Here is a 13,200-nt window from a genome sequence, read left to right as displayed (position 1 = left end):
AGCGCCCCAAAGCTCCTCCTTTTCTCCCAGCGAGCACAGAGACTCTTCGATGAAAGCCCAGTAGATCCCGGCTGGAGTCATGAGGCAGCGTGCAAGCCGATCGGGGCCGGTGGTCAGGCCTCACCAGGACAAAAAGCCAGAAAGACCGGCTTCCAGGCCCCCTCTCCAAAAATGCCAGGTCCGTCTCCCCAGTCTGATCTCTCCCCTCCCAGAAGAGCCAGCCACCTCCTCCCAAAACTCCTCCCCTCTTCCCCCAGCCTCTGATGGGCCATTCGGTAGGAATGCAGCTTGGCCAGCTAGATTCTTTTGTAAGGCTAATTGACCTTTTTTCCATTTGGACTCCATTTGGTCTTTCTTACAGTGGGAGGCAGGGGAAGAAAATTCTCCTGGATTTCTAACCTATAACAGGGTCCCTTCCAACTTTGCATATTCTGTGAAATCTGCAGTTTTGGGAAAGCAGAGATAAGACAGAGTTGCAGAGTGAAGCTCTATTGTGGTCTACTGCCACAACTCAAAGGAAGGACAATCCTTCATTGCTAATGTGTCTACCAAGGACATTCCCAAATTCCCACACTATGCAGATCCCACTCAAAGCACTGTGCATGCTTCAGAGGAGAGTTCTGAACTGTAAATGGCCAAACACAGCAGGAGTTGTAGGAGTGAGGTCTGGCTGGAAGGCTCTGGAGGATGAACGCCACAGACACACAGCACGCTGGCTGAGAGGCCACTGTGTCCAGCTCACCCAGAAGAGCAGTTTCTGTGGGTGTAGTTCCCTCCTGTCAGCCAAGGCAGTATGGCACGTGAGGGGGGTTTTATGCACTCACTGGAAGAACAGAAGTGGGGGTATGATTTCTCCATCTAAAGAACATCCCCTGCTCAAGGGGAATTACTACATTATTCTACATTAAGCAGCCTTAAATATTTAAATTATTTGGATATTTAAGTCTATTTATAATCTTGCTGAAGAACATAACAATCCCTGTGTAGTACAGAACATCATGGAATGCTGCCCCTAAAAAGGCACTGAACTGAACCCTCCCCAGGGATAAGAAGTGTCTGTCTCACTGGCAGCCTTGGGCAGGATGTCACAGCTCCAGAGCACAGTCCCCTGTATGGAAGGCCTGAAAATTTATGTGTAATTTTTCCCGCTTCAGACAATAAAATTCGTGAGTGTAGCTACACTGAAATAGATTACTGACTGATTTATAAAAGCAGACATCTACAGCACACAATGAAGTAACAAAATACAGAGGTTTATTGACAATCGCATGTTCTGTCATTTGATTTCCAATCTCCTTCTGTCCCGAAGAAAAGCTCAGATCAATCTTACTTGATGAGTTGAAAACATTGTTTAGATTCCAAAGAAAGAAATGCAAGAAAATTAACATAGTTTAACTAATTTAAGGCCTAGTTAGAAGTTGCTGTTTAAAAGACAGGCACTGCAGCCAATGCACATCAGGGACTAAAAGATGCCAAATGCTCAGTATTGCAGACGGCACCAGAGCCTGCAATGCAGGAAGCAGCCTCTGGTCAACTTTCCCACATGACAGCCTCCTGTCAAGTACTGGAACAAGGAGCTGAAACAGATAGATGTGTCTGAGACAGCCAGAGGCTAGAGAGCACAGAGGGAGCAGCTGCTAGGAAATACATGTTTGGAAGTAACAAAAGTCCATTCCAGGGTTGTAGTTTGAGTCACTGCCTTGTTTTCCTAGGGGGACAAATAACAGGCAGCTCCAAAGCAATCTGAAAGGTACAAAGACACTGAAATACCTATTCTCCATAGCTGTTTTACCCTTAGCATTGCCCCATATATTTCACGATTTGAAAAGGCAAATAAGTGTCCAAGCAATCACCCACCCTGCTGCCACAAGGGGAACTGTGGCCTGGAGAGCACCACCATCACAGAGAGGTTTAGCACCTGGCCCAGCATCCCCTCACTGGCAGCACTTCCCAGGGAACCTGGGCTAGAACAGCAGTGGACATACAGATAAGGCCACTTGTTCTTTGGTGTACCTGAACAACTCCTGTTTGATACATCAGATTTTAAAAGTCACTATTCAATACATTGAACAGTCAGCACCTAATGTTAACATTCATATATCAAAGTTGTGGGTACAATCAAAAAGTCCATTCAGAGAACAAACCCTACCCCAAAAATGTCTGTGCAAAACATGCACATCTTCCAAACATGATTTACAATAGCCAGCACTAACAGAAGGTTTGTATTGCTTAAGTCTTTGTTTTTCCAACTAGGATAGTCTACAGCAAAAACAACTATGGCTTGGTGAGAACCCACACAGCTCTCCCAACCTTACCAACAAAAACGTGAGGCAGTCAAAGGCAAAGGCAAGGCTCACCAAAGACAGGAGAATTCACTAACAGAGTCAGCACAGACAAAACAAACAGGAAATTCACTGTGGTGGAGAGAAGAGAAGAGTCATAGTTTCCATGGGGTGCAAAGTGAAAACCTGTGCCAAAGATAAGGCATTTCCACACATGCTGGGTCAGAGTGACCTGGCTGGACACCTGGGCATATTCTCCATGGTAACTGTAAACTTCAAGTTGCCTCTGTGCAGAGTACCATAAAGCTGTTTTTTGCACCCACATCTTTACCAGAACGTGTGCAAGCACTCAACCAGGGCACTTTTAAATAAAAGTCTTCTAGAAGCACCTACGTGAAATAGTATGTTGGACTGCCACGTGCCAAGATCCAGTCATTGTAATCAGCAGATTACCAAAGGCATCAGAAAGGCCTGAATACCTGAGAGGGGAAGACCACAATCTTTATAAACGTAGCGATGGTTTATGAGTATAAAAGAAACTTTCAGCATATTTTGTCCTTGTATCAGCAATCACATGTTGCAAAGCAAGAAAGGAGAAAGAGAACCAAAGACTGAAGACACTTCTAGCAGTGGCAGCACTACTTGTTCCAGTGGAACATGTTTACATTCATGTGACTGCAAGTCAGCTCATGCTGTGAAGCTGCATCCCACTGCTATGGGGAAAGCCCAGCCTACCTGCTGTACTTTGGAATCTCCAGGCTGCTCCCCATTCACGATCTTTGACATGTTGACTGCATGGGCAAGCCTGACTCCCCTAGAGTGTCCTGAGCCACGAGCTAGCTAACAACCTAACAGTCTGAGGAACTCACCACAAAGTAGCACTGATCTTTCACAAAGTTACACTAATGTCCCCTCTGCCACCCACCCAGGCAGGCCAATACTTACATCTTCCACAGGGCACCCGTTCCCTCCCCAGCCCGCCCTCCCCAAATCACCAGGTTACCTTTCCTACACACTCTAACATAACCCTCATCCATCTGCCTAAGAATCTACCCACAAGTAATAGTCTATAAACTGACCTCGCCACCACAGACAAGAGTTTCTGTGCAGACTCCATTAGGGACAGTGCCCTGATGACCCTAATAGAAGGCAATGCTGGATTTCCCCCCGGGTGGATTGAGGACTTTGTTGTGTGAGCGTGGCCTTGGCCCCAGGCGGGGCTCGTGATTGTCTATCTTGGGTTCTGGCTCCTTGCATCGCTCCTCTTTGCCCACATCTTTTTTCTTGCCTCCATCTTCCAGCTGTGGTTTGACATTTTCTGTAGCTGCATAAAAGAAAAGGGATTAGATCATTACATCACCATTCTTAGTCCACAAAGTGCCTCATTTTCTGTAGACTCTATTATTTCCCATGTCTCCCATCCCCAGCACACCAAGGTTTCCCATTATCTGTTCATTTTTCCTGAAGGAAACAGGTGCTGAGAAAAGAATTTCACTTTCCACAACAATTCCTCTCTTCCTTCAGCAATCTTTCTAAGGAGAATGGGGAGGCTCAGCAATACACCTTCAGAATGATTTTGGCAGTTTCAGGAAATTAAGAGATACAAAGTACCAATCGATCCTTTCATCCTGAGTTGAAAAGCAGGGTTCCCATCACTCTTTAAAAACTGGCTGAGCAATAATACATTTTTTCAGTCAGCTATTTGTTATTTACAATTACAGAAGGCCAAGATTACACACTTGAAGGAGATGGCAAGGGAGGAAGAAATAACCTGATAGGATGTTTTGCTATATACAAATTCCATATATATCTATATATACACACATGGTATCAAGCAAAGCATAAACACACAGACATAGAGTAGCAAGACTCATGCCTGTGTTCTCCTCAAAGAAGGAAGAAAGCCATCTCCCTTAGACAAGAGATTAGGTCTCTGACTTCTCAGAATATTATCCCAAAAACATGAGACTAAGGCTGGTGTTTAAGTGGAAGCATAAGAAACTATTCCTCAGAGCATATCTTCTCAAAGAGCACAGAGAAAGGAATCTCTCTTGCTGACCTTCTAGCTTCCTTGGCGTTTCATCTTCTTTTAAGACAATGTGATCCTGCAAAGAAATCAAGAACTGTCTTAGTGTATTATCGTTCTCAAACATCAAGTCTGTCACAAAAACCTTCTGAAAGTTTTGCTTTCTTTCTGATCTAAGTTCATATGTTGATCACAGTAAAAGCAAACAGCTGCAGGCACCGTGTGCAGCTCTTCATCCCCTCCTCCACTACAGAACCCCAAAAGCAGGGGGACAAAACTCCTGTTATGGCAAGGTGCCCATCTCAGACAATTCATTGAAACATGGGTGAAGAGGTTACAGTGGATCATCCAAAATGGTAAGCACAGCAGAGCTGGGCTAACAGCTGGACTCCATCTTAGAGGTCTTCTCCAACCTTAAGGATTCATTGATCGTAAGGTCTGGAATTACCATTCCTGTTGAGCACCCACTACCACCCAGGAGAAGTTTGGCACACACAACTAGAACACAAGTAGCTCCTGAGGACCTTATTTATATTCAGCAATTCCTGTCTTCAGCAAGTATCCCAACGGTCAGGTAATAAACAAAACCTCTTAAGACCACTTCCCCAACAATCCCAACTGACTGTCACAAATACAGAGTCACACTTTAGAGAGGTGTGTTTTCCCAGCCATGAAACTCAATTTGCAGTAGTTTTTGTAAATATGCTGTCTCCTTTCCACCCCAGTATTTCCCACAATTCCAATACTCTAATTAAAGACAGGAATTTCTGAAGTGTTGTCCTCCATTTAGTCAGGAATTCATGGGAATTAATGTTACATTTCTAAAAAGGAAACAGTGACCATCCCAATAAAGGGGTACAGAGGAACAAAGCAAAGCCCTCTCCTACGCCAGCAGCACTACTCTTGACAAAACCTAGTTCCCAGTTTTATTTTTCCTCCTACTTTCTTACTGCCCCAAACACTACTCAGAATATGCATAAAAGGTTAAGCTTTTCTCGCACACTCTGTTATTAATATTGTTGCTGTTACTGTTAATTTCTTATTTCATTGCTGTTTCCAGCAAATTGTTCTTATCTCAACCCGTGATCTTCACCTTTTGTGCCTCCAATTCTCTCCTCCAGTTCTGCCATGGGGGAGGGCGGAGTGAGCAAGTGGTGTGAGGTTTGGAGTGTTTCAGTGGGGACACTAAATTGGGGAATACCATTCCTAAGCCACAACAGACTTATTTGGCACCCAACATGGGGCATGAAGGGTTGAGATAATAACAGAGCTGTCCAGAGTGAGTTGGAAACAAATTTGATCTAAGCATTTGTTGTATTAGGTAGGGAGCCACTGGTCAAAATGTTGCTTGGTCTGTTCATGTGGGTGTGGTACCTAATCCTGTATATATTCCCATATATGCAATATGTGCTCCTTGTGATGATTTTTTCAGAGCAGGGAGAGGGATCAGGATTGCTTTGTTGCTGCACTGTGGGATATTGGTTTATGACATGATAACATCAAGGGCAGCGAGGGTCATTTGGGATGTGTGTTCAGTGCTGCTCTCCTGCCCTTACCTTTGGGAGTCCACTAATAATCATACCCAGTCTGTGGGAAGAACAGGGGAGAATGATTTACCCCAGCTTTTCACCCCTTTTTCCTCCTTCAGGCTTGTTACAACAGCCTTTGAGAATCTTGAATTCCCTTTGGATGTTAATGAAAGCATGTTCTTGTTGTTAAGTCTGCCAGGTCTCCTCAGTGCAGTCCACACTGCACTTAGTCAAGAAAGAGATTTCTATGGAGGTTATTTGGACATCTGCACCAAGGGTGGATAGTCATGAGTGCCATGGAATGTGGGAGAAAATGGGCCAGCTTTTGGAGAAATGGTTTGGAAGTTCACCTCTGAACAACCACAGGACCCTGATGAAGTGGAGAATCTTTGACAAGAGAATGCTGTGGCAACTCCAGAGAACTTATTGCAACGTGCTGGGCCCTGGCTGCTATTTATTAGACACTGCTCATCACCAGACAGAACCCTCAGGGGGAGGAGAAGGAAAGCAGAGCAACAGGCACCATGGCCACTCAAACTGCAGCTGAACCAGAGGAACAACTTGTGCCAGTAGCAGGCAACCCTATACAGAAGAAGAAATTCAAGACCAAATCAGTTCTCCCAGTGAGGGATGAGGAGGAAGCAGGGCCCTCAGAACAGGAGGAAGAGGCAGGGCCAGAGATAAGAGGCAGGGCCAGCTGCAAGATATGTAAAAAGATTTCAGCCTCCAGCTGAGAGAGCCCCTGGTGACCTGGCTGCTCCAGAGCTGGGATATTGCGGCCCACAATATGAAACCAGATGGTGGTGAAGCAAAGCAAGTGGGATCCCTGTCCTGGGATACGGGCATCTAACACAGGATTGGGAAGAGAACAGAAACTCTCAGCCTCTGCAGGCGACTCCTGTCAGGCGTGAAGGAAAGGCACCCTTTTCCAAGGATGTTCTAGTAGTGGACCCAAGCAGGTGGAACACCATGGAGAAAGGTATCCAGTACCTCAGATAATCAGCTGTGCTGGAGGTAATCCATAGGGATTCAAATAACAAGCAGTGCCCTGTAGATCCAGATGAGGACCAGTGCACACAATCCCTGGGGCAGAAGTTTATACAGACAGCACCATCGTCGTACACTGACTCATTGGCAGTGATGTCAACGAAAGGAGGAGAACAAACTGACACCACTGACAATACCACACCAACTGGGACTCTGTGAGCCCCATCCAGGACATAATTTGTGAACCAGAGAGCCAGGGAGCGGTCAGCAAGATTTGCACCCCCTTTAATAGCCCTACAGGGCCAGTGTGTAAGTCCAGTGGAGAGTGGAGACTGACAGTGGACTATCGTGGCCTGAAGTCACCCCACCACTGATGCCGCTGTGTTGGACATGTTGGAACTTCAGTACAAACTGGAGTCCAAGGCAGCCACCATCGACACTGCTAATGAGTTCTGCTCTACCCCTTTGGCAGCAGAGTGCAGGCCACAGCTGGCTTTCATCTGGAGGGGTGTGCAGTACACCTGGAACCAATTGCCCCAGGCTGGAAACACAGCCCACTGTTTGCCATGGACTGATCCAGACTGCACTGGAAAAGGGTGAGGCTCCAGAACACTTACACTACATTGATGACATCATTGTGTGGGGCAACATGGCAGAGGCAGTTTTTGAGAAAGGGGAGAAGATAATCCAGACCCTCCTGAATGCTGGTTTTGCCATAAAGCAAAGTAAGGTCAAGGGACCTGCCCAGGAAATTCAGTTTTTAGGAGTAAAGTGGCAAGACAGACATTGTCAGATTCCAATGGATGTGGTTAAGAAAACACCAGCTATGTCCCCAGCAACCAGCAACAAGGAAACACAGGCTTTCCTGGGCACTGTGAGTTTTTGGAGGATGATTATTCCAAATTACAGTCAGTTTGTCAGCCTTCTCTATCCAGTGACATGGAAGAATGATTTCAAGTGGGGCCCTGAGCAACAACAAGGTTTTGAACACAATAAACAGGAGACTGCTCATGTAGTAATCCTTGGGCCAGTCAGGACAGGATAGGATGTAAAAAACTGTGCTCTACACTGCAGCCAGGGAGAACGGTCCTTACTGGAGTCTCTGGCAAAAAGTACCTGGGGAGAGACCCAAGGATGACTCCTGGGGTTCTGGAGTCAGGGATACAAAGGATCTGAGGCCTGTTACACTCAAACTGAAAAAGAGATCCTGGCAGCTTCTGAAGGAGTTTGAGCTGCCTCAGAAGTGACTGGCACTAAAGCACAGCTCCTCCTGACACCCTGACTGCCAGTGCTGGGTTGGATGTTCAAAGGGAAAGTCCCCTCCACACACCATGCCACTGCTGCCCCGTGGAGCAAGTGGATCACTGATCATAGAGAGAGCTCAGACAGGAAACCCCAATCACTCAGAGATCTTGGAATTCATCACGAATTGGCCTGAAGGCCAAAATTTCAGACCATCATCAGAAGAGGATGAGGAGAAGGTGACACGTGCTGAGGAGGCCCCACCATATAATCAGCTACCAGGAAATGAAAGGTGACACACTCTCTTCCCTGACAGTTTCTGCCGCATTGTAGGGACACATGCACAATGGAAAGCTGCCGTACGGGGTCCTATGCGGGGAGTCACAGAAGCCATTGAGGGAGACAAGGTGGATCAAGCAAGGCTGCAGAGCTGCAGGCTGTCCAGCTGCCTTTAGGTATCACTGAAAAAGAGAAATGGCCCACACTCTACCTCTCCACTGACTCGTAGATTGTGGCAAATGCTCTGTGGGAGTGGTTGAACCAAGGGAAAAAGGCCAATTGGCAGCTCAGAGGGAAATCCATCTGGGCTGCTGAAGTGTGGCAAGATATCACTGCCTGGGTAGGGAGATTGGCTGTGAAAGTCCATCATGTCAAGCTGCTGAAGAACAGCGCAACAACGGATAGGTGGATTGAGCTGCCAAAATTTAAGTGTCTCAGGTGGATATGGAGTGGCAACAAAAGGGTGAATTATTTCTGGCTCTGTGGGCCCATAACGACTCAGGTCAACAGGGAAGAGATGCAACATCCAGAGGGGCTCATGATCAAGAGGTGGACTTAAATATGGACACCATCTCCCAGGTTATCCATAACTGTAGAACATGTGCTGCCAAGCAGGTAAAGCGTCTGTGGTGTGGGGGGCAACGGTCAAACTATAAATAGGGGGAGGCCTGGCAGATTGATTACATCACTCTCCCCAAACCTGCCAAGGCAAGTGCTACGTGCTGACAGTGGTGGGAATAAACACTGGATGGCTGGAGATGTACCCTGTGCCTCACAGCACTGCCTGGAGCACCATCCTGGGCCTGGAAAAGCAAGTCCTGTGGCAACACGGCACCCCAGAGAGAACTGAGTCAGACAATGGGACTCATTTCAAAAAAGGCCTCACAGACACCTGGGCCAGGGAGCACGGGATTGAGTAGGTGTGACACATTCCCAGTTATGCACCAGCTTCTGGGAAAGTTGAACAGTACAATGCACTGTTAAAAACCACATTAAAAGCAATGGGTGGTGGGACCTTCAAACACTGGGATCTACATTTAGAAAAGGCCAGCTAGTTAGTTAACACCTGAGGCTCTACCAATCGAGCTGGTCCTGCCCAATCAAAACCACTATGTACCACAGAAGGGGATAAAGGCCCTGTGGGGCATACAAGGCATATATTGGGCAAGACAGTTTGGATTAGTCCTGCTTCAAGCAAAGGCAAACCCATCCATGGATTGTTTTTGCTCAAGGACACACCAAGTCCTTGAATTTTTGCATTTGATGGGTAATGCAGGACAGGGAAACACAATGTGTCCTTCAAAGGGATTTGATTTTTGGGTAAGAACAGTCTGTAATGTTGAATTGTATGACAGTGGTTGCTGAATGACACTGCCACTGTGTGCCATAGCTACCATGGACAATGAGAATGGATTGCTCCAGATACACCAGTCCTGAGCTCCCTGTGCAGCTTGAACCAGCTGACAGCACACCAAGCCTCCTGCCCTGGGAGACATTTTAGGATGGATAGAACCCACAGTCCTGGACTAAATGAACTCAAAAGACATCTTAGAGGTTCATTCATTGACTACGGAAATGACATGACGTAGATTGTATAGAATAAGGAGTAAATAATGTTCTGGTTCCGGCCAGGACAGAGTTAATTTCTGCACTAGCCAGGAGGTTATTCTATACCACCTCATTATCAACATAATAGCTACTCACTTATTAGTATCTACTTAGAGTAAGGCAGCAGGTTGTAAATCCGCTTATAGGGCACCTAAATACAGAAATAAAATAACTGGCAACGTATCCTGCTTTTTACCCAAACCCAGATTTGGTCATAACTACAAGCAACTATTACACATCACAGGTTTAAGATCTAAACCCAACTGTATAAAATATGTATAACAACTGTAATAACAATTACAGTTATTACAGTTGCAAAGAGACACTTTTATCTACCACAAATCAAGCATCTGCTGGGCCTGACACCATGGCTGATCTCAAGTTCACTTTTTCACTGTTGATCACTTAAGCCTAATCTCCCGCTGAAGTGCTTTCACAGTGACTGTAGATACAGGTACTTAAGGGAGACAAAGTGCACAGTCAGGCCACATGAAGGTTTATGACTGTAGCTCACTGATGTTCACCAAATTCCCAAATTTGAATCAAGATCACCTCTAGCAAACTGCAGAATAAGGAGAAATATCTCCTCCCTATCCACCTTAAATGCCTCTTGGCTCTGTCAAGAACTCCAGCTGCACCTCACAAGAATGATCAAAAGCTTTTTTCTCTTTTTTTTTTTTTTTTTGAACACATATCCAGAGTCTAATTAATACTTTTACAGCAAACTGCAGAGCCTGCAGAGATGAGATGCACCCAAAATAACAAGCTATCAAAGAGATTTTGGGAATATAACTGTCTAACTCAAAGTCCCTCTGTGCACAATTCAGGTCTGTTCTTAAAGAGAGCACAGTGACAGAGTGTGAGAGGACCCCTGGAGCTGCTTCTTGCTCTGACAGCAACAGAAGTACAAATACCTTGGGCTTGTTGGGGTGTGCTCGCACAATGCTGGGAGAGACAGGAGACCCAAAGATATCGCTCGTCTTCCCACCAGGTGGATTCATGCGCGGACGAGGCTGAGCAGAACTAGAGTCCTCAAAAATGCCACTTTCTTTTCCTCCTGTAAGGCAGTTGTTAGATTTTTTTTTCCAAGATGAGTTAGTTTTATCACTCTATATGAAAATATTTAAAAAGATATAGGAACTCAAGGACTTCCAGAGCCCTGCTGCCTAGGGACTTGCTTTTGTTTGCCTAGCTGAAAACCTTTGTTACAACAATTCACCAGTGGATCTCAGATTCAGGGCTGTGCCCACTGCAGCTAACTGCTGACACAGTTCTAGAATAGAACCTGTTTCCTTTCATCATTTCCTAGACCTCAATTTGGAAAGAATTAACATTTGGGTGATGTGCTAAAAAGTTTGCGAACATGCAGATCACTGAAATATTCATATATTCAAAAGTCTGAAGTGATTTGTTGTTCAAGCCTGCTCAATATGCAAAAATGCAACATAGAAAAGATCACAGTGTTCCACTTTAGAAACATGAAACCAGTTATGTGCTGCAACTCAGAGCCTAATAGCACAGAAAGAGGGGGTAGGTCTTACCTGGAGGGTTTGTTCTTTTTGGAATGTTTTGAGGTTGTTCTGATGCTCCAAAAATATTGGATGCCATCCGGTGTGGTCTGCTTGAAGAAGGCACTTCTTCTGTACTCCCAAAGAGATTACTAGAACCTCCTCCTGGGGGCTTCAATACCCTGCATCACAGAATGAGGAGCAAGATACAAAAGTTCATTTAAAATTTATAGCATTCAACATATTTGATGACCTCTTCCCATTCTCCCTTGTATGTAACTATTCTGACTTTAAATTACCTCAGGTAATTCTGCTGTGCCCAGCATCTGCTTTTCAAGAGCTGTTCTAATAAAGTATTCCCAAGTTAAGCACAAATTTTGCCAACCTCCTGGTGAGTCAATTTGATCATGAAGCTATCCATGATTACTTGAAATGATGCTAACGGTGCCAGCAGCACAAATGACTACTCTCCCTGTGGTGTTCCAGAAGCAACAGAAGATTAAGAGAAGGCATATGACTGGTTAGAGTTTTAAAAATAACCATTACAGAATCAGACTTTCTGCTAAACTGCACATACCAACTATGCATCCCTGATACAATTCAAACCCAACGACTTTTATTTAAAAGCAGACATTTCAGAACTACTAAAAAATTTGCCAACTCAACCATCAGTTATCATAGTAGCTGGTGTAGAGTTCAGAACAAAGAAGTGGAATACCAAAAAGCCAGATTTTTAGTGGTCAAGCTGCAAATCCATTAAAACCAAAGCTTTGTACCAGAGGATATCAAACAGATCTGCAGAAAAATTGGAGGTTACAGCAGAAATGGACTGACTTCTAGAAAACGTACCAAAAGTCATGCTTGTCCTTGGGTAGTAAGTCCACGGTTAATGCCTATGTTTTGTACAACAAACTACAGGTCCAGCTCTGAAAAGGAACTGAACCACTACTTGGGAGCAGAATCGGTGGAATCAATTGGAAAATTAACAGAAAAAGCACAAGAAAGCAATGGATACTGAGGTATGGCTGAAAAGCAGTCTAGTGGAAAAGGACCTAGGGGTACTGGTGCCAGGGGCTGAACATGAGCTGGTGTGTGCCCAGGTGGGCAAGAGGCCAATGTATCAGAAATAGTGTGGCCACAGGCCCAGGGCAGTGCCCATCCCCGTGCTGGCACTGCTGAGGCACCTCCAGCCCTGAGGGCAGTTCTGGGCCCCTCAGACAAGGGACACTGAGGGGCTGGGGCATATCCAGGGAAGGGAATGGAGCTGGGGAAGGGGCTGGAGCAGCAGGAGCGGCTGAGGGAGCTGGGGGGGCTCAGCCTGGAGAAAAGGAGGCTCAGGGGGGACCTTCTGGCTCTGCAACTCCCTGACAGGAGGGGGGAGCTGGCGGGGGGGGGCAGGCTCTACTCCCAGGGAACAAGGGACAGGACAAGAAGTAACAGCCTCAAGCTGTGCCAGGGGAGGTCCAGGTTGGACATCAGGAGGAATTCCTTCACTGGATGGGTTGTTAAATGTTAGAATGGGCTGCCTAGGGAGGTGGTGGAGCCACCATCCCTGGAGATGTTCAAGAAATGACTGAACGTGTCACTTAATGCTCTGGTCTAGTTGACAAGCAGAGGTTGGACTTGATGATCTCAGAGGTCTTTTCCAACTTTAATGATTCTGAGATTCTGCATCAGAAATAATCTTTACAGTTACATCTACTTGACCAATTACCCACAGCCTAAGCAGCTGAACTCAA

At 45.8% G+C, this 13,200-nt stretch overlaps 1 protein-coding gene across 1 annotated transcript; it reads right to left on the bottom strand.

Moving 5' to 3' along the window:
- Window positions 1–1,232: 1,232 nt before the first annotated feature.
- On the bottom strand, window positions 1,233–11,882 carry JPT2 (Jupiter microtubule associated homolog 2). The gene is given in 5 exon segments (XM_008929513.2): window positions 1,233–3,606; window positions 4,342–4,387; window positions 10,868–11,010; window positions 11,495–11,643; window positions 11,761–11,882. Coding segments are annotated over 5 exon segments (645 nt in total). The 3' UTR covers window positions 1,233–3,421.
- Window positions 11,883–13,200: the final 1,318 nt, after the last annotated feature.

This window comes from Manacus vitellinus, unplaced genomic scaffold, assembly GCF_001715985.3.
Source record: "Manacus vitellinus isolate BGI_N305 unplaced genomic scaffold, ASM171598v3 scaffold_12_pilon, whole genome shotgun sequence".
Taxonomy (NCBI): domain Eukaryota; kingdom Metazoa; phylum Chordata; class Aves; order Passeriformes; family Pipridae; genus Manacus; species Manacus vitellinus.
The sequence above is the reverse complement of the archived record's forward strand: the minus strand, read 5'-3'. Positions and strand labels throughout refer to the sequence as shown.